Source organism: Numida meleagris, chromosome 1 (genome assembly GCF_002078875.1).
Source record: "Numida meleagris isolate 19003 breed g44 Domestic line chromosome 1, NumMel1.0, whole genome shotgun sequence".
Classification (NCBI taxonomy): domain Eukaryota; kingdom Metazoa; phylum Chordata; class Aves; order Galliformes; family Numididae; genus Numida; species Numida meleagris.
Window position 1 is genome coordinate 63940723 of NC_034409.1, and position 26142 is coordinate 63966864.

General features: G+C 39.2%; 1 protein-coding gene across 4 annotated transcripts in view; it reads left to right on the forward strand.

Annotated features, from left to right (window-relative positions):
- The window catches only part of DERA (deoxyribose-phosphate aldolase), a 53581-nt gene that overhangs the window by 452 nt on the left and 26987 nt on the right, over nucleotides 1-26142 (forward strand). Inside the window, exons 2-7 of one of the 4 annotated variants that reach the window (XM_021390746.1) lie at nucleotides 11-178; nucleotides 7032-7129; nucleotides 9917-10088; nucleotides 11772-11867; nucleotides 13171-13305; nucleotides 21460-21588. In XM_021390746.1, the coding sequence (XP_021246421.1) occupies nucleotides 11-178; nucleotides 7032-7129; nucleotides 9917-10088; nucleotides 11772-11867; nucleotides 13171-13305; nucleotides 21460-21588 (798 nt within the window). The remainder of the gene's footprint in view (nucleotides 1-10; nucleotides 179-7031; nucleotides 7130-9916; nucleotides 10089-11771; nucleotides 11868-13170; nucleotides 13306-21459; nucleotides 21589-26142) is intronic. The other 3 variants (XM_021390754.1, XM_021390763.1, XM_021390774.1) reach the window with 3 other exon arrangements.

A 26142-nucleotide genomic window follows, 5' to 3' on the forward strand; every position in this document is an offset into this window, starting at 1 on the left:
TCTGCTGCAGGTGATCCGAGGGGTGGCCGAGCCCTACGTAATGACCCGTCCAGACATGCTTTTCTGTGCCACTGCCTATATGGAAGCTGTATTCCTGCTGCCGGGCTCGGGAAAGGAGAAGCAGCCTTCCCACTTCCCCGCATAGCCAAACCCGACTGCAGTGGTGGGCAGAATTCAGGTGACCAGCCCCCTTCATGGTCTGGCCGGAGGGGTATGGCAGTTTGGTCCATAGAGCAGCAGTGCATTAAGTGGGGGAGATTCAGGGGTGATGCTGTGGAAGAGGGGGAGCGGAGGAGCAGCAGGTCTCAGAGACAGGGAGGTGTGCAGCGCAGCTTACACTCCAGCACAAGGGCACAAACTTTCTCAGAGTTAATATGCAGTGTAAAGGATTAGCCTGTGGACAACTTGAAGTTAAGTTTGTTTTCATTCTCTGCGTTGTCTGACACATAGCTTCTAACAGTGAGCTGTCGCTTATGCTTGGACTGCTTGCAGAAACAGGTGAACTGGAACTGTAACCATCTGCACGGCATCTTTTTTTGCTGACACAGGTGTGTTAATAATGCAGTAGCAAAACTTCTGTGTCTGTTACAAAACAGCGCGCAAGATTGCACATGCACTCCAGCTATTGTAAACCAAGCACGTGTTCTACTTCTTACTGTAAGTTTATTCTTACAGTTAATTGCCTGTCCGTGCAGGAACTCAAGAAACTTGAATCTGAAGTCAGTCCAGTTCTATCAAACAGTTGTCCTCCAGCAGGTAGAAGTACTTGTAAGGAAGGCAGTGCTGCCAAGTATAAAATCATTGGTAGAGACAGGTGAGGTCATTAACATCTGGCTGGAAAAGAAGTAGTACGCAATATGCAACTGACCAGCAAATTATCATCTTTATTTTTTGGACCCGCTAAAACATTCTTTGAGTACTTTCCAAACATTTTGAGTAAATTTTTCTCTTCCCACAAGTGTCGCTCCCCTGCCCAAGAGGTAGGGTTAACTTGTGCACAATATTATGAGCAGAGAATGCAGTGGGATGGATGACTTCAGGGCTGTGAAACGTGGCCTATGCCAGTTGCAGCTGATTGAACTGAAACTGCCACTGCCCCCAGCTACTTGTTGCCATCCATTCCCAGTGATTTTTAAATCAGCTACAGTCAGAGAATTATAGGGGTTGGAAGGGAGCCTCTGGAAATTGCCTAGTCCCACCTCTCTACAAGTAGGTTGCATAGGAAAGCATCCAGGTGTGTCTTTAGTATCGTCAGAGAAGGAGACTACACTCTTTCTCAGCAGTCTCTTCCAGTGCTCTGTCACTCTCACAGTAAAGAAGTTCTTTCTTGATTTTCATGGAACTTCCAATGTTCTGGTTTGTGCCCATTGCCCCTAGCCCTGTCACTGCACACCACTGAAAAGAGCTTGGCCCCATCCATTTGACTCCTGCACTTCAGATGTTTCTAAAGAGTGATGAGATCCCCTCTCAGTCTTCTCCAGGCCTTACAGTTACAGATCACTCAGCCTTTCTTCATAAGGGAGATGCTCCAGGCCCCTAATTATCTTTGTGGCCCTTTGCTGGATTCTCTCTCGAAGTTTACTGCCTTTCTTGTACTGAGGAGCCTGGAACTGGACACTGTACTCCAGATGTGGCCTCACCAGGGCAGAGTAGAGGGAGAGGATCACCTCCCTCAACCTACTGGCAAACTGTCCTGAGTTCAGCAGAGGGGCACCAAGATGGCTGTGACTTGGAGCAGCTGCCCTGTGAGGAAAGGCTGGGGGAGCTGGGCTGATTTAGCCTGGGGCAACACAACTTTGGGCAGCTTGCCCATCCCTACAAAGAGAGCATCAAAGAAATGAAGCCAGTCTCTTCATGGTTGGGCACAGCAGATCAAAGGCAACAGAAATGAATGGAAACCAGAGAGGCTCAAATTGAATGCAAGGAAAAATTTCTTCATGTGGAGCAGTTAGGTGATGGGGCATGCTTCCCAAAGAGGCTGTGCAGTCTTGTCTCTCTTAAGACCCAACAGGATACGGCCTTGAGGCCTGACCTGAGCTGAGAGTTGGCTGTGCTTTGAGCGTGGGGTTGGGTGAAAGACCACCTAACCCAGCCCAACCCAAAGTGTTCTATGATTATATATACTTTTATGTATATATTCTTTTAAGATATTATATTCTTTTAAATATATGTATACGTACATATGTGTGTATATGTATACCTTCTGAGTAATGAATAATTAATTACAGTTGTTCTGTAAAGTGTGTTCTTGAACTCTTTAAAAGAAAATCCGTCCGTGTTGCTCAGCCTTCTAGTCAAAGGGCCAAAGTTACATTCATTATGTTTCTACTGATATTTTTAATTATACGTAGTTGGTATTTCTGAGCCATTTACATATGAGAGCTAGCCTGTGGTAAGTGGCATTTAGATAATGAAGTGTTGTATCCCTTTTCAAGACAGCATAATTATGTTCTAATATATTAATAGCTGTTTTTATCGCGTACAGTGGCTCTGTTCCTTCACTGTTTCCTCTTTAACACCTTCTGAATCTGCTGGATAACATTAATCGTATTTGAAATCAAGACAGATATCTCAAAGATAACTAAGTCACTGGGCAGAATAACTGAACTCTTCCACTGTTGAGGCAAAGGCGGGCACAGCTCAGCAATTACATGGCTCCTCATTACAGCTTTAATTTGGCTTTATCCAAGTAATGATGTCCTGCCCTACTCCATGGTCATAAGGACTATATCAGGACAGCTGGGCTGCTGGGGTAAGGAGAGGTCTCTGTGGCAAGGGAGGAAGTGAAGGACTCAGAGCTGCAGGAAACCAAGCTCCAGTTGTTCTACAGCTCACGGAGCAGCTGACTTTCTGGGAAAAGGCTCATGAGTGGTTTTCAAAATGCCTTGGAGGACACTGAGCTGTTTCATGTGACCTACACTCAATGCTGTGTGATCTTATCAACGTTGCAATGTAGTAGAGCTTATATCTAGTTGGGTTCATGCCTTGGTGTCCTCTGCGTGTGTGAATGCTGATGACTTGCAGACTGAACTTCTCTCATATAAGAGGGACGCAGTGTGAAAACAAAATAGGTCTACTGAAACAGTCACTATGAGAAAATAATTACAGCTTCTATGTCAAAAAAATTATAACCCTCAAGCCCATAAACAGCTTATTTGGTAACATAACTCTTTAACAAGATCTGATCCTGAAGTCTTTTGCTCATCTACTCATGGCCAGCTGGATTCAGCCTGCGTTCAGTTGAGTATTTCATTTCTCCAGTAAAAAGAGTCAGGACACAGTTTCATAATAGTTTCTCCTGAAATAATAGCTTTCATCACTTCTCTTGCCCATTTTATCATGTGTTCATGGTAAGGAGGAGCACACATGCTGTTTCTGGCACAGAGGGGGAAATAAACAGTTGGGGGGCAGCTTCCTTTGGGGACAGAGCTGCTTTGAAATGCTTGTGAAACTACAGCCTCAGGCATTCTTTAGCTTTCTGTTTCGCCATCTGAAGGGTAACATCTACACATTTTCCAAAGCTTCCAAAAAGCTGAGTCTCTTTTATGAGGAATGTGTTAGATATCTTAGATATTTATGTAATTATACTAATGAAGTGGTTTTATTTATTGTTTTCTGAGGAACTGCTTGGTATTTTTGGATTCATGTTCTCAAAGGAAGGAGTTGAATTTCCTGTTAAGATTTTGAATATGATTTTTTCAAATGTCTTTAGAGGAAAAAGTAAACTTGAAGAGTGATTACAGAATATTGGCTAATTAGCTATAGTGTAACTGCTTTAATTACTTTTATCCCCGAAGCCACATGATTGTGCAGATGACTAGCAGATGACTTATTTAAAAAAAAAAAAAAAAGACATGTTCACACTGCAAGGTTAATGAGCCTAATTAAATATAGTTTTCCTTAGCCAGAAACTAAATTATAAAGCTTGGGGGAGTGGAGGAGGGGCAGAATCCAAAGGCGGTCAGTTCTATTTCAAATAATGGTTTTATTCTGATTTTTTAATGAGAAAAAGAAGAAGAAACTGGAGTTGTAAGTGATTTTTCTGAATAGAGACACATACATTTAAAGATTTGGTGAGACCTCACATGGCAGACTTTGAAAATCTATTTAGAGATAATTACGGTGAGACGTATTTGTTTTCACTTGCCCACTGCTTTAAATAATGAAGAAATGGCCTTGAATAAAAGATCTGTGTCAGACAGAAGTCTCCATCTGCTGCTGCATATTACCAGAACCTTTGTCCTTCTTTGCCATGTATTCTTTTTATTACATAATTAACCAACGGCCTTTTGGTTCTGAATAGAATTTTTAAAATGAACCATAAGAATAAGCATATAATCTTTCAGGTTACTCATTCCTTTAAAAGCAGCAATGGGTGTAGATTAGTTAGCAGAAGTAATAGCTTATTTCACTTCTGCTGTTCTTCCCTTTCTTTTCTCCTATTGACTGTCAATTTCTTAAATAGTACCTGCCTCTCCCAACCCCCAGAGCATTACCTTTAATTATTTCCTTTAATGTAATCTAGTGTGCAGTGCTCCATTTCCTGAACAGATTATTCAAACCTTCTGAGAAACGATGCCCAAAAGTCAGGTTGGGCCAGGTACAAAAACAGTATGACTCTAGCAAGGTCCAGCATGAGATGTATCAGATAAAATCTTCTCCAAACAGTGAGTAATGAAGGGATAACCTACCCATGGGGAAAATTTCTGTCCTTCCACTTAAGTTCAGGTTTATGCCCCAGTAACCAAGAGGATGAGTATTTTCCATATCTAACAAGGTGGATGCTTTCTTTGTATTCTTCCAAACGCTTCTGCAGACAGCAGTAGTTTTTATGGATTAATTATTAAGACAGATTTCTTGGTTATCTTCCATCATGTAGAAAGAATAGGTTACAGCAGAGTAACTGAAACTTCTGGGTCCTTATTAGAGAGGTAGAACCTGATTTCCTCACTAAATTGGCTTTTTTTATTGCATTTTTCCCAAGGAACTGAATGATCACCATATATGCAGTAAGGTTCAAAAGTTATCATCACAAATTGGATTACCATTAAGTGATTCTCCCAAACACTTGGCAACCCAATAGTAAAATCACTACACAGAATTTCTGTTTCCTTTATTTATTCATTTGTTTGTTTGTTTATATTTTCCTTCCCAATGGCAAATATTGCCTGTGGTAGCCCCATGGGAGATCTGTGCTCGCAGCTAGGAGAGCTGACCTTAAAGCAGCTGCAGAAGATGTAGCTTATATTTCAGCTGTCTGTGTTTATATGGTTTGCAGTTATTGACATTGAAAAAGAAGGAAAGATTTAGCCTTAAGTATTGTAGCAATAGTTTTTCTCAGTTGCTTTCTACATGTGAGATTAATTTTTTATTTTTTAGATAATGTGACCTGTGGCAAGTGGAGAGAATTATTGAGGGTTTGTTCTTAAACTGGTTTTCATCTTGACCAGCTCCTCCTTATCTTGTACACCATGTAGTGAGACTGATGCTGGAAGTCCTAAATTCCTTATGACTACTCTGGAATTCCTTCATTTCTTCAATTTATCTGCTTTGGACAACATTTTGACCCTGCAGATTCTGCTTATGTTATTAAGTGTAGGTAGTGATAGGAAAGCGTTAGCAAGGTGACTAACTGTGCTGAGAACAAGACCTGGTTTAGCTGCATCTCCTGCAATTGTCTTGCATTCCCACCTAGTCATCTGTATTAAATTGTTTTCTCCAGAGTTATCTGTAAGTCTCATTAAGAAAACAAGCTTGTATTTACACATATTTTAATTGGTGTATTAGTCCTGCATTTTTATGCATTATTAGAACTAAGAAGTAGAAGGAAAAAAATGGGGACAAGAAATTAGTAAATTGCTAACAAAGAATACTCACAGAGATGAGATGCTCTCAATAAATCAAATCACCCAGAATTATTATCCCTAGTATCTGAACTTGTGTCCATACATAACCCTTAAGTGATGATGGTAACTGATGATTGAGACTGATGGTGGTGATCTGTTAATGACTGATGATTGACGACTGTTGATATTTTCTTCAGAGTATTTTCATGGATTGGTTGTATGATTGATATGTAGAAGAATTATTTATGTTTGGAGTACAAGAGATTTTAAAGATGTTCTGTTTTCGTTTATCTGTGTACTTCTCTGAGCAGGAGGATATGAGTTTGTATTTATTAACATTCAAAATTAGACCTTTGATTTATCAGAGTAAGCAGAAATTTCAAGATGTGAGGGCGTGAACCGTCAGTTCTTCTTTATCATTCAGTTACCCTTCATTAAGTGATTATTGTTTCGTGGTGCTTCTATTTTTGGACATTTTTATTATTTTTGTAAATGTTCAGTACCCACTTCTTTTTGGCTCCAGTTATTGTGTATGAATACTGTAACTCATTCAAATTGCGACCCAGACCACCTGCGGTGGGCATCTAAAGAAATTCACAGATGGAAGATGTTTCCTCAAGTCCCTCAGGGTGCTTGGCAAGGTGAGCACTTCTAAGGCAGGCAGGTATACATATACCTCCCAGCAAGTCTGAAGATTTTTGTGACCATGTGGGATACAGTTCCTGCAATCAAAGGTTCCATGCACATACACATAAAATGCCATTGCATCCTCATTGCAAGCAGACAAGGAATGGACTGACTAAATGTTACCTTACTCTGGCAATAAGTAAATCAGCAAGCAACAGCAGAAGACTGTTTATCTGCAGCATATGTACTAAACTTCGTAGTTCAGGACTGGAAACGCAGCATCACTCACCAGCATTAAGTTAATTCAGTTTTAACAGCAAAGAAGACACGCTGCGTGAAACATCCAGTTCACAGTTCATCCCCTGACAGAAGTTTATCATAGTGTGGTATTTTGGACTAGTTAGAAGTGCAGAAGCCCTTAAAAGGATATGAAAGCACAACATGCTTTTCAGAGGACCAAAACAAAGCTGCAGCTTTCTTCTGAAGTCCCACACAGCACACTAAAAGAACGCAGAAATAGATTAGAGACTTTTTTCTTCTTTTTTTCTCCCACATCAGAGCTTGGCTGGATCTCCAAAGTGTATGTGAATCCACCTGCAGTTGTAAGGCATGCAGAACAGATTCAGAAATGGCGGACTGTGAAAGGTAATTGGCAAGTAAGTGCTCTTTTTATGCATTCTGTTCCTGTATTTTTAAAGCAGTCACTCTCCCTCTCTAGGCTGAAATATTGAATTTTCCTCAAGATGCATGTAAACTTAAAAGATGTGCTTGTCCATGTCTTATTTTAATAATTTGTATTTGATGATGATGGGATGGAATAAGGTGACGCATTTATCCAAACAAGTTAAAAACCTTATAACTCATGAGTGGCAAAACCGCAAATGAATTTCAGTCATCTTTATTCATGAGTGGATTAAGTTGTATATTACTATCCCACCACATTTATTCTGTATCCTAGACAGACTTCTCTGCACACAGCCTCCTTATTTTTTAATTTAAAGCTGTAAGATATGATCGTGGTCCCTGTCAAGTTTGACCTACCTGGATGATTGTTGCTTACTTAAGCATTCCCAACAAGTGTGATTTCTTTGCTTAACTAGTTATTGCTGAAAGCTCAGAAATCCTAACTGGCTATGGTACTTGATGTGTCTCTCTGTGTGTATAGCTACGGCGGGCAGAGCTGGGTGTAGGAATGCCACAGATAGACAGTTTGGCAGCGTCGAACAAGGACAAGGTCTGAGAAATGCTGTAGAGTAGGCCCAGAGCTCCCAGTGAGCACTCAGCTGTGGGCTGTAATTGGTGTCCAAAGGACATGTTGATTCCTGGTTCAGCAAGCGAAAGTGTTGTTCCTTCCATGTGCACGCTGAACAAATGGCTTCCTTTAGCGGTGCCTGATAAACTGGGAGCAGGAGGTTGGAGACAATAAAGGAGCGATCTTATTAATGCAACTTACTAGAATGAAGCTACAATCACTTATTTGTACCTAATTCTTAAAAAAAAAAAAATTCAGAGTAGTTGACATTCTGAGCCTAATGTGGCAGGCAGCTGTTCTGGGGTGGCCAAAGCTACCTTTATGGTAAACGCAAATCTGAAGTATTACAGGGTGAAAGTAGAAATCAGTTAGAAGCAAGCAGTCAGGCTTAGACTAACAAAGGCCAGTAACAGTTCATTTCTCACCTCAGTATCCCCAAAGCAGCTTTTGATGTAATATTTGTTACAAGTTCAGAAAGGAGACTCCCAATAGCAAATTTGGAAAGGTTTATAGGCTGACCTGCCTCTTAAGATTTGCAGAGTAATACGTCCATGCAGAAACAAGTTTTGCCTCAAATTTTGATAAACCATGTCATAGAATGGAATGGTCTGGAAGGGATTGTCCTTGATATTGCTGTACCGACTCAAAGGACTTCACTGCTGTCTCTCTCCTTGTTGAACAAGTGCCAAGCAAAAGATGTCTGTTTTTAGTGAAGCCATCGCTGCAAATGAGCGTTCACTGGAAGACCTCCAGCAAATATTTCAAAATAATCTTTCAAGTTCAATTTTTGTTCAACAACAAACCTTGAAGTATTTTTGGATGTGGTTTTGTTCCATTCTCTGATCAATAAGTCTTTTAATGTTCTGTAGCATTTTCCTCTGAAGACTACTGTAGCCCTGTAATTTAGCTCTTACTCTGTATTTTTTTTAATTTTGTTTTGTTTTTCGCTTAATAATTACAGATTTCTTTTTAATCCCGCATTCACACAAATGAAAGAAACACCTGAAGTCTAGACTCTTAATTTTAAAAAATTATGGGTTCTTAACTTCCACTGCTTCCGTGTTTTATTCTCACAGCAGGACAGGCATACAAAGGTGTTACTATCTAGGGGCTGCACTGAAAGTAATGCCTCCTATTTTTTTATGTTGGCCCACGACGGCAGAGGCGGATGTTGGTGGTATGGCAGTAGAGGTTGAACCTTCCCGCCAATATTCTGTTACATTTTGTTGCTGTGTGACAGACGGCAGCAGAGGGGCAGTCTGACAGAATGGCGTCTGACACGAAAGTGCGTACGAAGCAAAGGTGTGTCACTGAATGCCTCCATGTGGAAAAAATGGCACCCACTGACATTCATCGATGCTTGCTGAATGTTTATGGAGGCCAAACAGTGAATGGGAGTGCAGGGAGGCAGTCAGTGGTGCATTTCACCAGTGGCAACAGCAACAGCGGGTCACCTCTCCTGGTGCAGATATTTGCGAACACAGCATGCAGGCTATTGTTCATCACTGCCAAAAATCCATAGCTAATGGTGGTTGAAAAATATGTTGAAAAATAGTGAGAATGTGCTCGATCAAATGGTGTTATTGTGCTCTCTGTATTTGTTGTAGTTTCCCTAGATATAAGTAGGAGGCATTAGTTTTGGAGCGACCTATGTACAAATTGCTGGCATGTACATTCATCTGTTTATTTACAACTGTAAATCTGTGCTCCTTTTTAAGCATATGTATAATTTCTCATGCATACCAGCTTTAAATACAGAGGCGCACTATACAGAATGGAACATATTAGAACACTGACATTGTTCGCATAGATCATGTTTTTATCTTTGTTTTATAGTGTTAAATTTGAAACCTGATGTGTTTTTTTTCTGAGTAAAAATGTTTGTCTGATTCTTAGTCCTGTTTGATACTTAGCTTCTCCAACAAAAAATGAAGTTGAGCCTTTGATTCTGAGACAGCTGACTTTTGATTCCAAATCCTTTCTGTACTGTTAGGTATCACTTAAGACAGGAACAAATTTCTGCCATCCTTGTCTGTCATAAGCCATTCTTTGAGTATCCTCCTTATATATACCATACTTTTCCTAATTCTTAGAGTGAGAACCAGGCTTTGGATTCCTGGATCTTCTAAGTCAGTTTGGCTTTGGAAGTGTGAAATGAAATATTACATTCCTTTCTTCACTCCCTTTGCAGGCTGCTTGGCTGTTGAAAGCTGTCACCTGCATAGACCTTACCACGCTTTCAGGAGATGATACTCCTTCAAATGTCCACAGACTGTGTTTTAAAGCTAAGCATCCCATCAGAGAGGATCTGCTGAAAGCCATGGATATGCATGATAAAGGTGTGATCAACTTTGTTCTGTTAGGTTTGTAGAGAAGATGTCTGTGTTTCCTCAATATTTTTTCAGTTTTCAGAATGGTGTATGAATTACCTCTTCTATTATGGAAACAGTTATGGTAGGCAGTGTTGCAGAGCTAATAGTTGTGAAAGAACAAAATAGGTTCTACATGGTCTTATTCAAAGAAAGTGCCTTAACTTTTAAATGTGTAATACCTATTCTTTTGAGTTAATACAGTAATATGAAGAGGAAAAGTCCATTCTCAGTTTGGAAACCAAAGTAAAGCATGAACTCAGGTAAACACTGTAAGTTACGGTACATAATGTACAGATTTGATACGGAAGCCTTAAGTGTGTAACTTCAGTGTATGTCTTTTAATAACAGTGCACCAAGGTGAAACAAATTGAGTATTCTGTTAATCTGCTCATGTCCTTTCTGAATTGTGGAAGTGGGGGATTTCATGCTTAACTGATGCTGCTCTGTGTCCTCTTTAAGGACCCTTCCAACCTAAGCCATTCTATAATTCTGTGATACTCAAGAGTCTGCCACTTTACATGTCAGAAAATAGGCATTCCACACATGCAAGCACGTTATTTCTCCTTCAGAAAACATTATCTGTTACCTGCTTGTTTGAGTAATTATGATAGGCGACAGCTTTGCAATCCAGTCTGCTTTAAGAAATCATTCCTCTAGTATGTGGTTGCATGTGAAACACATACACCCAGTGTACTTACAAAGTTCCCAGCTAAGCCAAGAGAGTTGGAGGGGAAGCAGGCAGCCCTTATCAACTGGTGGTAAAATTTTCATTGACATTACTCAAGCAGGCTCCATCTGAAGTTCAGATTTTACACCCGAGACTGAACCTGATACAACTTCAGAGCAAACTGAGACTGTCAATATAAAACTTCTTTAAATCAAAGCAGCGCTTCTGAATTTTTCTAGATGTGATCACTGATGTGCCAGTGAATATAATTTGGCTTCTGTCCTAGCATGTTGGCCTAATGACAATCTAACAAAAAGAAAAAACTCAGTGACATGTGCAGCATACTTCTACTATCAAAATATTTCAGTTGTTTTACACAGGCTTTTGTCCACTGATTGAAGTTATATGATGTAAAACCAAGGGGGAAGGTCAGATCTCTGGTTTCTAGCCATACATGTGAAATATCAAAGCTTAGCCTTTTTTTTTTTTTTTTTTTTTACTAAACTTAGATTTATGGACTTTTCTGATGGTTGAAAGACTAAATATGTGAGCAATTATCTGAGACGGAGAGAATAGCGTTTTAACTAGAAATGCAGTAGAACTGCATTAACATAAAGACTGCTCTGTTGCTGCTGGGCTCAGTCTGGCTCAACAGGTAAGGACAGAGCTTGACAGCAGTTTTTCTCACAATATGCTGCTGACTAAGCATGTCTTAAATGTATGTCATTAAACAGGAAATCTGCTGATTAAAAAAAAAAAAACACTGAGAGGTGCTTTAACTCCTGCTAGTGCAAGCTTGTTCCCAGGCTCAGGTGGAGAACTATAGGGGAGGTAAAAATATGGAGAAGCACTTACTTATACAAATATCCCTGTTGTATGTGCTTAAGGTTCTTGTGAGAATACAAAAGTGGGAGTGAGGTGCAAACAACATACATGTGTTCGTTATATGGTGTGCACCAGAGAAGTGCAAATCCGAATATGAAAAAAATGCGTTGTCTCTCTCACAGGAATTACTGTTGCAGCGGTTTGTGTATATCCTGCAAGAGTCGCCGATGCTGTTAACGCCCTGAAGGCTGCTGGTTGTAATATACCAGTAGCTTCAGGTAAGTGTTTCGTTAAAATTATCAATTATATCTTTTGATAGATGTATAGATGTGTAACAGTCTATCTGCACGTGTAAAATATGTAGGTAAATCTGAAGTTTGGACTTGCTTTTGTTTCAGAGTAAAGTGAAAAGGTAGCAGGTGGGAGGAAAGGAACTGTGGGGAGGATTTGGTTTTAGTTCTTGTTGTCATTTGTTTTGTTCCAATGTCAAGCTTATCAGGAATGCCAAGTCTGTTTAGCTGGAAGCTCAGCAGAGAGGTTCTTAAGATACACAAAGCTGTTTCCCTCAAAGGAGTAGAAGAAATTGATTGAGATAGTGTGCTGGGCAAAGAATCAGTAGACCATAAGTAGATAATTCTAATACAAGTGTTAGGTTTTCTGGTTTGTGATTTTTTGTTGTTGTTGTGTTGTGTTTTGTTTTTCTCATCATCAGTTTTTTGGCTTCTAAGTATAGTCCTACGAGCTGAATTCGTTGAAGATTTGTGCAGAGGCAAGGGTTATTGCTTGCTGAGCAGCCTGCAAGTTCAGGACTTGTACTCATAAATCTCATAGTGCCACTTCTTTTCCAGTCACCACATGATAAACGAGTTCTGAATCTACTATAAGCAAAAAGTAGGATCACAGAATTACGCGGTTTGGAAGGGAGCTCTGGATGTCATTTAGTCGAACCTCATGTTCAAAGCAAGGGCTCACTTTGAAGTTAGATCAGGTGTTTTATGCTAAGATCCGTGTTTTCTGGGTTTTCTTTTCATTTTTTCATGTTGTGTAGGGAAAAAATAAATACTACCTGCATTTATGTCACAGAGAATCTCCAACAAAGCCATTATTATTTCCATTTCCAAATTACTTTAGGTTTTGTACTTAAACATCATAAAGGACATTCTAAGTAGACCTCATTAAAAAGTTTTTGCTGTAATGTGGTTTAGTTATTAAATGCATTACTTTGACTTAACTCAAAAATCTCCTTAAAAGAATCGGGGAGAAATTTAAAATTATGTATTGTTTCACATACGAGTTCACTCCTTCTTTGTTCAATTCTATAGATATTGTGCTTTTGCAGGCCAGTTTGGAAAAATTTATCTCATGTGAAAGAGATCTTTTCACAAGACGCAGTTAGTATCTTGCTGGATGGAGGGTAGGATAAGATGCCTTTAGATTTTTGATTTGTGATAGGGATTTAGAAAAAGATAAAAAAAATACAATGGCTCTCATATTATTTGTTGTATTAGAGTTACACACAATTTTATGTTCAATTTATAAAACAAACTTTCTCCCGCCTACCTGCATTTCCCTCCTTGCTAGTGGCTGCTGGGTTTCCATCTGGACAAACTCCTATAGAAACTAAACTGGCTGAAATAAAGTTGGCTGTACAGTATGGTGCCAGAGAGATTGACATCGTCATTAGCAGGAGCTTGGTGCTGAGTGGCCAATGGGAAGGTAAGGAAGCTAAACCTATGTATATGTATGTGCTAGTTCTGTCTCTTCCCCAGTTCCTACAGTATTAGTCCTTGAAGAATTTGATCCCTCCCCAGAGGCTGTCTGATAATCTGGGGCACCGAACTAAATCAAAATGATTTTACTAAGGTATGACAAATGGCCAATTTTTAAAAAAAAAATGCTATTACAAGTTTTATCAGGTTGGGAATTCAGAATTACTTTATGCTTTAAAAATTGCGTCCATTGTTTCTATACCTTTGAGGTTTTTGTATCAGGACTAAAAAAATAGCAAGTGAAATGGAAGAGAAGGGAATGCCTACAGTCTTTGAATAGTTTTGTTAAACCCCCTAAGGGGCTGCTAATGTAAATGATATCTTCTTAAATACATGTTTCAGTTCTTGACAAAAATGTATATTTTCGTTGTTTCCTTTTTCAAAGTTGAGGGTACAAATTGATTGTTCATATTATTTTTGATGTTCCTGTGTATGTAGACTGCAACTAATTAGTAAGAACAATAATGCTGAAGATGGTTTTTGCTCTAATTGCCTCCTTAATGTACTGTGAACGGTTTGCCTTAAGTGCTGACAGTGCTCCTACAACTAATCTCAGTGTGAAGGTAAACACATCATTGTCTTGGAATGAATTTTCCATTTAATTGTATAATGCAGTACTGTAATAGCTTGTGTGATTGGAAGACCCCATAAAAACACTGGTATCTGATTTTGGTTAGGGAAATAGAGACATCATGGTAACAGGTCGTGTTTTCTGATTTGGGACTTCTTTCAATTAGCATTTAGAATTGAATTAAAAAAAAAAAAAACAACACCTGAAGTTTGTACATCTGTTTCTTTAAGACTTATATCCTGTTCTCCACATGGTCTAACATACTGACCTCTTTAGCATCTATCATCTCCGTCCCTTTGTCCTGAAATACATGCAGGTTTACAAATGTTTGGCTTCTTGAGGGCAGATATTGTAGTCATTTGATTCTGTCTAAGTGATTCAGATGCAGCCTCAGAAACTGATGGAAGATGGAGACTAGGTGACTGAGAATGATGGTTCAAATTATGCATTAGCCGGCATTAGGACTGTGTGCGTGCTTTCCTATGCCATGCTTGTGGCTTGTAACAAACGTTAATTGCAGTTACAAAGCATGTTGCTCCTCCAATGGAGATACGTAGCAGGTCTTAGATACAAAATGACCTAAGTCCAGTGGTCTTTCTCCAAGACTTAAAGAGAAAATAAAAAAAGACCATCAGACAGACCTTGAAAAGCAACTTGAATTTGTGTCTGAAAAAACCTACCGCTATCTTACAAAATTTTTGACTTAACCATTCTTATTGTGCTTCAGATTTCATGGTGCAGTGCTGTTAGATGCATGTTGCACAGAGCAGAGGTCAGGAAGTTAGGGCACGTAGTCAGTTGCAAGTGCAGGCTCTAGATTATATAGCCCAGGATTATGAGGAGAATTGAGAAGAAACACAGCTTGATTCAGAGAGAGTGTTTGTATCAGTGGTTGAGATGAACTGGACATACATTGTTAGTTTTTTCTATATGGGAAATTGTTTCTGGTGATAATAAGTTACAGGGAAGGAGGACGTAGACGTAAGAATGGTGGATCTAGTATAAAGCTGTCAGTTTACTAAATAAATAAGTTAAGATTGATATTTAATTTGCCATTTGTAGTCTTCTATCCACAGCCAGGACAAGCTCAAAAGGCATCCATATCTTCGTAATGGTTAGTTTACATATCTTTTACTGAGGGTAGCTTTTACAGCTGCCTAGCAGTTATGACAGAAACTCTGTTTGTACTTAAAACACAAGTATATTTTTTTAGTTATTTTGTTATGTTGTCATTCTTTGAAATCTCAGATGCTACTGACAAATAAATACGCACCTGGTAGAGTACTTTTATCTTACTGTTCATGTGTTTCTAGCTTCATATATTTTTGGTCTGTGCCATAATCAGGTTCACTGTGATAGAGTAGCATTGCTCTGTGGTTTGTTTCAAAAGCTTGTGCAGTTAGTAAATATTTTGTTGCATGAGTGTCCAACCTTTTGGCTTGCCTGGGCCACATTAAGTGAAGAAGAATTCTCTTGGGCCATATATACATAGGCTTCTCCAAAAGTAATGCCTTCCGTTTATTTCCATGGAAACTACAACAGATACAACAAACACAGTAACTCTGTGAAATTCACAGCTTGTTAGAGCAAATTCTCAGCTAAAGAACACTGTTTTTCAACGTAATCACCAGCATTGGCTATGCATTTTTTGCCAGTGATGAACAAGAGCTTGCATGCCATGCTCATCAAAACCTGCTACAGCAGAAGTGACCCACTGTCGCTGTTGCCATTGCTGAAACGCACCACCTGCCGCCTCACTGCGCTCACATCCACTACTTTGTCTCCATACATGTTCAGAAAGCATTGGTGAATGTCAGTGGGTGCAACTTTTTCTGTGTGGAAGAATTCAGTGACGCGCCTTTACTTCACACACTCTTCCATGTCAGACGCTGTTTTGTCGGACTACCCCTCTACTGCCATCTGTCACATGGGAACAAAATGGAATGGGGTATCGGTGGGAAGGTTGAACCTCTACTGCCATGCCACCAACATCCGTTTCTGACGCCATGTGCCAACGTAATAAAGTAGGAGGCATTACTTTTGGAGCAGCCCTCGTAAAATATATAATATAGTTAATGTATATAAGTAACGAAACTTATTTTAACTGTTAATATTTTTATTGAAACGTAAAAAAAAAAAAGGGGGCGTCAAAACCATAAAACTAGTGGGACATTTGACCCTGTTTTTTGTGAAACTAACGCGTCAGTCTGGTTTGATGGCAGTGGTTGCAGTTCTTAGTGAGGTCTCAAGGTGCTCACAAGAGAATTTTTGAAGAAATTTTACTCTTCCTGTACTTCATCCTTCAAAATAGTTGCTTGCAAATTTATACACTGCCAAAAAGAGGTGACATGAATAAGGCAGGATTGTGAAGTGAGGAATATCTTTCTCTAGTAAAAGAGATCCTATAAAATCTGGTAGAGAGATATAATCACACTTTTGAGCTGAATATCTGATTACAACTCTGTATATTTCATTTGAAAATTTGCAGGTAATGTATTTATGTTGACTGAAAATGGGGTCCCAAATATAAATTGATGATATTTTTCAGCTCTCTTGAAACCTATTCTCAAATTTCTTTGTCAATATAGAAAGCACGGCTGCATATTTTTCACTCTTCACAGGACCATGTTTAGCCAATGTATCCAGATGCACGCAATTATTTGCCATAACTTGAGCTATCACTGCACTGTGCCCTCCCCTTGTGCTGGTTTCAGCTGGAACAGCACTAACAGTACCCCGGTATTTGGTTGTTGTGAGTGATGAGTGCATACCCTGGTCTGGGCCCAGGGCTGAGCCGCTGTCACGATGGTACAAGGCGGGGGGCAGACTGCATTGTGAGCAGTTTTTAAATATTATTGAGACTCTTTATGTCACTCAAAATATATTTTCTAGATCTGATCTGATCTTTATGAGGTAATTGTTAAGGAGTTTTTAATAGTGCTGAACATGAAAGCAGCTTTATTGGGCAGCTAATTCAGGTTGGAAAAGAACCTTAAATGAAATTTAAGTTTATGAGCTTATATATCCATATATATATACCCAAACCCTTTAAAAGCAATTTGCTTTTGGAGCAATAATACTTTACAATAGTTTACTCAACCATTGTCTTGTATTACTTGACAAAGCGTGAATTAAGCTTAAAAATCAGAATTTAGATTGTTCTTAAAAGAACATAATATGGAGCCTGTAGGTAAAGCGTGTTGAAGCTGACCAGCAAATTACTGAAAGAAGCTGGATATATTCTCTGTACATACTGTGGTGTTGCTCTACCTTCTGAAGGTATCTGAGGTTCCATAATGTTACTTCTAGTTCCACAGCTTTTAGCAAACAACCAGACAGACCACGATGTCAGTGGCTTCCAAATACTTGACAACCACTAATAATGGTTGATAATCATTTGCTCTATGTCATTTGAAATTTCCTGTTCAAAAAAGGAATAAAAGTAGTATAGTCTAAGAACTTAGAGCATGGTTGCATCCATTAAATACATAGCTGTAACCTCATGGAAGCTGCCTTTCAATCCTTGCTAATAGCTATTTAGTTATGAGTGCAAGGTCTTTTTTCAGTAACTGGGGCCCCCTTTTGTGCTATATACTTTGTAAACTGCAGAGAGAATATATACTACCTGTTCTGCAGACTTGAACAAGACTCTACATGTTGCTTGGAAATATTTCATTTCCTTTTTCTAGATTTGCAAGGCAACTTGGGACTGCAAAGGCTGCATAATTTCTTTCTTACACTGTCAGCAGCAGCTCAGACTCCTGAAGCCAAAGTCTGTTTTCAGTTTCATGTGAATCACTGGAGCCTGGAGTTGCACATATGTGGCTGAGAGCAGAACTGATAGAGTCATGTTGTGCTGATAGCCTTGCGCTTGTCATTTTGTTAACAAACCTGCCATTAATGTGCAAGACAGAAGGCATTCCAGCTCATTTTCCAATTTCCTAACATGATTACCTTGATCTTTTGGTCTAACAGAAATTGAAACATCGTCTCTCCTCATCTCAGTTTCTACCCTTAACATCAGTCAACGTGAATGACTAGTTGAAAGCAGCAAATAAGCTGAATTTAAAGAAAAAAAAGTGTTTTTTATCACCACATTTTTGGAGAAGGGCTGTTTCATAAAAATTAATGTTTTTATTCTTCCTTTAATATTTTCATACCCTGTGTAGGAGATAGATATGTATTATTCCCTTTATTATTTGATTTTAGGACAAATGTATTAGACCAAAACGAAAGACCATATAGACAGTCTAGAGCAGATCTTAGCTAGCATTAATTGATAGGGATGCTTGCTTGAGAGACGTGAAGGGAGAAGCACATTTTCTTTGGTGTATTTAATAACTGCTAAATTTCAATGGAATGTTTGTACTGAATATTTGGAAATTCAGTAAAACTAAAAACAAAAAAAAAACATGCCGCCATCCATCACTTATATTTTATAACAGTGGAATTGAAAGTATTACTATGAAGTATTACTGACTTATAAGTGCATATGATAAAAGCAGATTTGAAGTTCATAAAAGCAGTAAGGTATGTTAAATAAATGGGAGCAAAGTAGAATAATTCTTGCATCACACTCATTTTAACTGCTTAATCAATGGAGGTTCCACAGACTGCAGCAATGTGCATCTGTCCCTAAATATAATCTATATAGTGTGGCTTACTTTGATTTTGGTTTTATTTGTTTGTTTTCTTTGTGTTTGTTTTTTCCTGATTTAATAGGGGTAGTGTTAGTTCCATCGCTGAGACACTACACAATATTGGCCATGCTTTGAGAGCTCCTTATTATTTTTTTTCCACTGTTTTTAACAGAAAAAAAATCTCTTGCAGGCTTTTCGTGGTGGTCTCTGCTGATAGCTGAGTATATGCCTCTGGAGCTTTCTGTGTTGGAGGTATTCCTAAAAACTTTCTGCCACTTCTGCTAACCAGAGCGGCTCCATCTGCTCTGCCAGCTACTGCTGGTGTTCTGCAGAGGTCAGAAGTACACCAAGAGCCACAGTGTCCAGCTCTGCTCCTGTCACTAATGAGCTTGAGGGAGCCAGGTAGCTACAAGATTGCAGTTTGGCAGCCCAACCTGTCCTAAAAGTGGCCCTGGACTTCTTGAAAAACTGAGTGCGAAGTCAAGTGTGATTAACTCCAGTCACTCTTCACTCTTTTGAGAGGAAGTTTTGAGTTGATCAAGTAATTTGTCTTTTCATTTAAATCTGATTGAATACTCACTTTATTTTTGAAAGGAGTAGGAGTTTTTGCACTTTTTCTGAAACAAAGCAATGCCTGCTTGACCTGGGACTAAGGTGTTCACTCTGGGGTGCTCTGGTTAATTTTCTGTTTCCCAGGAGTAGTTGCATTTCTATTTGTACTTTTACTGTAGGGCTGAGAATATCCTATGAATGCCAGATACTCAATGCAATAATTGATCTGCGAATAGAGTGTGAATAAGAGAACAGTATTTATTACCTGCACACCTGCCCCATTAACACATGCCTACTGTTCCACCACCTCAAGTAACCTGACAGACGCAGATGATTGAAGATCTTCAGTTGTTCCTGTCTGTGGGTTGATGCATGCTGTCAGACAGAGAGACTGTTCAAATGATCTTGGCACTAATTGCATATAAATGTACCTTCCAACAATAGGGAGAGTGCTGTAGCTGCAGTACTAACTTCGGTGAAAAACAGCTATGGAGATAACATTTCTTTTCATGGAATCCAACCTAAATGTACATTTTGTTGATTTTGTTTTGACATTTTTGGCAGTGTATCTTAAAGGTAGAGAAAACTTGAGTCTTTTCTTGTTGTTACCGAAACTAGAACATGAAAGCTGCTTTTTCTGGCTTTCCAAAGGCTTCGGGAAAGAGTCACTCCACAAAAAGAAACTGCGTTTGGATCTAACACGAGTAGCATTATCAAATGCACAAGAAAATAGCACAGGTGCTTTGTATTTCCTTTTTTGAGTCTTGATTTGATGTAGAAGGTTTTGGAGTATCATCAATTGATCAATAAAACATGTTAGACCGCATGCTATTACTGATTAATTCACACCTTTGGTACACAGTATGAAACAAGGTGAAGCCTGGTGTCTATAAAGGGACTTGCTAAGTGCGTTAGCCAGTTGTCTACTAATGTGAGTAGTGTGTCTCAGAGGACCACCGCAGTGATCCCAGCCCCAGCAGCTGGGTATACCCATGGCATCAATAGGACCTGGCAACATGGCAGGTGAAGGGGCTGTCCAGCTGGCGAGTCCTCTTTGGGACTTGCTTGAGGACTGAGGGGAAAAGAAAGACAGTATGCTGAAAAAGAATAATCCTGGATGTTTAAAAAATTGATTAAAGCTGTATTTTTGCCTTCTGTAAATGAACTTTTTGATTTTACGTGCTTGAACATTGAGTACAGTTTCTGAAAAGGACTCTTATAAAAGATACTGTTTGCTTATTTTGCCTTTTTTATTTTATTTTATTTTAATTCAGATTCCAGAAACGTTGACAGCACACTGTAAGAGCTGCTTTTCTCCCTGCCACTAGTATTAGATGAGCCATAATCATCCCCAAGTGGCCAAATTGTAGCAGTTATGTTTCCATAACTTCTCACCCTTTTAGTCTCCCCGAGTTTAAAATTTTGTGGGGGCACTGCTGAATTTTGCCAAAAAGGGGTGGGAAGTTTTCCTTGTGCTCCCATTGCCTGACCAGGTCTGCAAGTTCTGCCTTTTTTAAGAAACTCAGTAGACCTGAGTCCTCAGTAACTCCCTGAGGGGGTTCGCAGATGCAGATCCATGCAGAGTTGTTGAGCCATGAAGGTGCTACCTTGGACCTCAGGCTCTCCTCACCAGGTGTGTTAGTAGCCTTTGTTGATGAGGCTGCGTATGTTGAGGAAACTTGTGTTTTCACAAAGGTTAAGATGGGATTTAGATACCTAAACACAGGCATCTAGCTCCCAGTAGGCCTTCCTGAGACTGCCCCATGGAATGAGAAGGTAGGATGGGACCTAATAGAGATGACGTGCCTCCAGGAGTAGCAGTTGGAGGCCAAGGGGAAGATGTCAAGGAACCACAGGTGGCACCAAGATCTGTAATTAGACAGCTTGGTCACACCTTTGCTGTCTCATAGGCTGAGCCCTCCAAAGATGGCTGTAGGGAACAGGGAGTGCGGTGACATGATGTACAAAGGAAAACATAACCATGCCTGAGTACTGATTCAATTTATTACCAAATTTATTTCTGGAAAAGCTGTTTTTAAAATCAATTTTGTACGTCATAGTATTTTTTTTGCTCCTGATGTATTCATGAGTGTTTGGCATACTGTGCACATTAGTAGTTTTGAGAGAAGCGACATTAATAGCTATTAAGTTCAGTCTGAAATTGTGTGGTATTGCTAATTACCTCCAGTCATGTAATTTATTGAACTTAGAAAACTTAAGTTCTTGAGTGCTTTGACTAATTATAAGATTGGAAATTAATCCAGAAGTGGAAATTACAGCCATACTTGAAAATGTCGCTCAGCCAACTTTGATCATTTTCAAATGCTTTTATCCACAGGTCTGTATGAGGAGATCCGTCAGTGCCGTGAGGCCTGTGGAGAAGCTCACATGAAAACAATCCTAGCAACAGGTGAACTAGGGTCCCTTGCTAATGTCTACAAAGCCAGTATGATAGCTATGATGGCAGGTAAATATAAGTCTTCTTCTTTTTAAGCTAAGAATGTCTTTGCTATATTATTCATGAAGTGTAAAAAATTCTCATTGTGAAAGTTTAGTTTTGCCTATAGTAGGCAAAAATTGTCCTGCAGCAATTACTGAAGTTGCAGGTGTAGTAATGAAGTGTCATTTGTTTTATATAATCTACAAAAAGGTATGAAATGTTAAATAACACTTAGAACTGCTAAACAACAAGATTTGTAGGAAAAATAGTGTTTGTTTTCAAATGTCTGATTCTTGGTATTCTTAATAAGGGCACATGTATTTGATGCGGATGCACATTACCCACGTGGTGTCAGTGTGTATACAGATGTAGTGTGGGCAGGTGGCTTATGAGCCTCTTGTAAATGTAGTGGGTACTTCTCTGAGAAGACTCACGCTGACAACTCTTGTTTTTGGTTTGTGATCACTCCTGATCACCTCTACAAGAGTGTGGTTTGAGTAACCCAACTGTTCCGGAGATGCATCAAGGGGAAGAACACCAGTACTGCAGCAGGCTCTGGAATGCTCTAGGTTACAACTGCTTTTAATTGGCACGCTCAAAAGCAGGACACTTAATACTGACAGTTAATTGATGTTCAGTTTTCCCTACTTTAAAGAAGACTTCAGGGCTGTGGTTTAATACAGTCTTTAAGATGCAAATTGTTCTTTGGACTCCGTTCTAAACATTTGCTTTTCCACCATACTTGAAAGAGGGCACTTCAAGTGTATTGGCAGAGAGAAATGTAAAGATACGCTAAAAACCACTGTTAGTCCATCTTCTAACTAAATTTTTGGTCATTTTTGTGTTGATTTTTTTTCTACTGTATGCTTTGCAGACCTGGAATTTCTTATTTTAGAGGAAGAAAAGGTCATTTGAGTGTCTTGTCGATATTTAAATAAATATTCAATTTGCTGACCTCCTTGTCTCTTTACACAATGCTATTCTTATCTACCTTCGATGGAACAGGAGGCTTTTTATGCTTTTTACATGCTCAGCTACAAAGTCAATTAGTATCATTAAGTACAGAGTACCAGTATTATGCTAGTAAATATTGTTTTGAATTAAAAGAGGTATAAGAAATGCATTTCCTGTCATTTATACTACTATAATTCTTATATATATATATATTTTTTTTTAAGAAGTTCAGATTGTAAAGCATTTGAATGTTTTCAGATTTTTTGCTGGTGTAGTTTTTTTGAAATACAGCAGATGGCCCTATTGTTAATGATTTTCCTTGCATGGTTATTCATTTTATAAGATACCTATCTATATGAGTATGTGCAGTAATTCCCTTATTTCAGTCTCTTGCTTTTTCTTTGTGAGTAGGTGTAAAAATAAGAATGTATATACATGTATTGAAGGCCAGATTTTCAAACTCTGACTTGTCAGAGTAGCTGAGAACCTCAAATTCCAGATATTTGTTTGATTTGCATATTTGTAATATTTTGGGGAGAAAGTAACTTGGCACTAGGTTTGAGCTCTCGCTTTAGTGACCATATGTTTTTACAACTGGTGCTCTGATTTAAATGAAAGAAAGAAAAGAAAATGTAGCATATCTTGTGGATATGTCAGATCCTAGGAGCTTTTATTTGAAATAAATGCAAAAAAGCAGCACCTCTGATAAACCTGATGCTAATGATTAATTTTATGTGGGGAAATGAGTTACACAGTATATTGAATTTAATTGCAAAACTGGTGTTAGAAGTTTTTTCTGCCTCTGGCCACTTTCTGTTGTCCTTGAACCAAAATTTACTTTTCCTTCAGCTATGCTGTTAGAAGAGCTCAGTAAACTGGGTTATCAAAATTGGTAATTGAAAATTACTTCAGAAAGGGATAACTAGTTTTGGGTTTTTTTTAGATTGATTATGTTTTGTTTTTTCTTATAAAATTGTCATCACCTCAAAAATCTAGTTTACTGCCTTGCCTTGCATGCAGTTGTATCAGTGCAAGCGAGGATGTGGCATACAGTTCTTCACCTGCTTTCACTATGCAGTGCATAATGCAAGTCTATCATGTAGGGAGCATATAATCATATCCTTACAGATGTCTATGTTACTGTTGTTGAGCACACGCACACGTAGGTCCTGAAGCACTGAGCTGTTGCAGTGTGTATTTAAAATACATGTACGTAGATTGCTCCAAAAGTAATGCCTCCTATTTGTTTCCAGGGAAACTGCAACAGATACAAAAAGCACAATAACACTGTTTGATAGAGCTAATTCTCAGCTTCTAAGCACTGTTTTTCAACATAGTTTCTATCATTAGCTATGCATTTTCACCTGTGATAAATGAGCCTGCATGCCATACTCCATAAAAATCTGCACAAATGAAGGTGATCCACTGTTGCTGTAGCCACTACTGAAACGCGCCACCCACCACCTCGCTGTGCTCACATCCACTGTTTTGTCTCCGTAAACATTCAGCAAGTGTTGATGAAGGGATGAATGTCAGTGGGTGCTATTCTTTCTGCATGGAGGAATTCAGTGACACACCTTTGCTTCAGGCATTCTTCCATATCAGACGCCATTTTGTCGGACTGCTCTCCTGCTGCCGTCTGTCAGACAGCAACAAAATATAACAGAATGTTGTCAGGAAGTTTCAACCTCTACTGCCATACCACCAACATCCACCTCTGATGTCGTAGGCCAACGGAATAAAATAGAAGACATTACTTTCAGAGCAGCCCTTGTATTTCCCATCTATCATCTCATTTGTGAGGCTCAGAAGGCTGGGGACAAGAGTGTCACAGTGCAGATTTAGCAATAGCCACATGATTAAAAAGCTCGCCTGAGACATATGGCACCTGGGCTTTCTGACTGAGGTGGTTCTCCCACACAAAGGTGAATTTTACTTTGTGTTTGCCATTAAGGATCTCGGTCTCTCCTTATAAAATTGCTGTGCTTTTCACAAAGCAATTATCTGAGCAGGGAATGCAACACAGATGTCTCCTCTGCCAAGTACGTTTCCAGAATTTCTGTACAGTCATTCTTCTGCTGGTGTGTGCACGAGGAGTGATTGATGTGTGCTGGGAGGAACAAGTTCCATTCAGTCTGATTCAGCTCGCAAGTAGAGGTTCAGCTGCTGGGCATGAGGTCAGCTGCACAGATGACTGACTTGAAAAGGCATGCCAAAACATCAAGTAGTCTGAGAAGTGTGCACCTCCACATTGGCTGGAATTTTAAAATAATACTAAGAACCATGTTCAGGCTGGAGTGGTGTGCCTGTGCACTTCTATATTCAGAAGTGATTGCATCAACCATGTCTGTGGGCAAGCTCTGGAGCACAGTTTTTGCCCGTGAAAGAGGCTGAGCCCGGCATGACATGCAGCTCCCAGCAGTGCATTGGAGGCCAGGGACAGCTGTAGAAAAGGTGCTTTGTACAACGTTCTTTTTGGGGAACTATGGGAAAAAGGCTGTCTTCACAGCAAATTTGATAATAATTTGCCTCTATTTGAAGCAAATACAATAATTTGCAATCTTTTTGGCTCATTCTGTGTGGGAAACCATATCTCTCCTAAGTAACATGTCTGCTTGTTCTTCCTTCTCTAGCACACTGCATTGAGAAAAAGACATCAGAACGGAGATAGGCAACTAGTTCTCTTAAAGTCTTTTAAGCAACCCTTTTACATATTTGACTGACGTGCTAAAAATTATTCTGGAATATTTAAGTATCTATTTCTGAGTGCTGTTCTGAAAGAGGCTGACAGCCCTCTAAGGACAGTGAGTCAGCTAGCAAGAATAATTCTTGCAGTGCTAAAGAGGAGATAATGGAGAAGGTAAGGGAGTGCACAGCAGTGGATCTGTGTCACTACCAAAGAAGAGCATTGTTTTCAGAAAGCTGAGACAACGTCTCAGAGACAAATTGGAATTTTCGTTCATTTTTTGTACTGCCCACTGCCATTTTTTGGGCTTCTGAAAATCTTTATGGTGGATTTGAATGCATGATCTTCCCACGGGCAACTGTCTGCATATTTGATTCTACCAGAAAGTTTACAAACGCTGAGCAGAGCAAACTAATTCGTGATTTTCAGCATCTGATGTGGGTGGGTCAGGTCCATTTCTATGGGAGACACACAAATGTACATCTTTGTAACTTCTTACAAGAAACAGTTCTGAGGAACACGAATAGAAGTGCTTGGCTCCTCGGTACTAGTGAGAACTGCACTGTGTTTCTTCATCATGTTGTCTTTAAAAGCAGACAAATCACAAACAGATCTTGTTCGCTGTTTTGTTATGACAGGGTGACAGGTTTTTTATTGTTACTTTTTTTGACACAAACTATATTACAAAGTGCCAAGGAAGCCAGATAAGGAAGGGGAAGATGATAAGCATGCAGTGGGAAAGGAGAGGTTCAGTGAAGATGCAGATGACTTGATTACATAAAGTCTTTATTTTGGAAAATCACATTTTAACAATACTACCTATTTACAAAAACTTTATTATTTTATATAAGAATTTGTCTTAATTAAGGAAGGAGAGGTGGAGGAAGTAACTAAGTAAATGCGCATTGCTTTAAAAGTGAAAACTTCTGTGTCATTTTAAC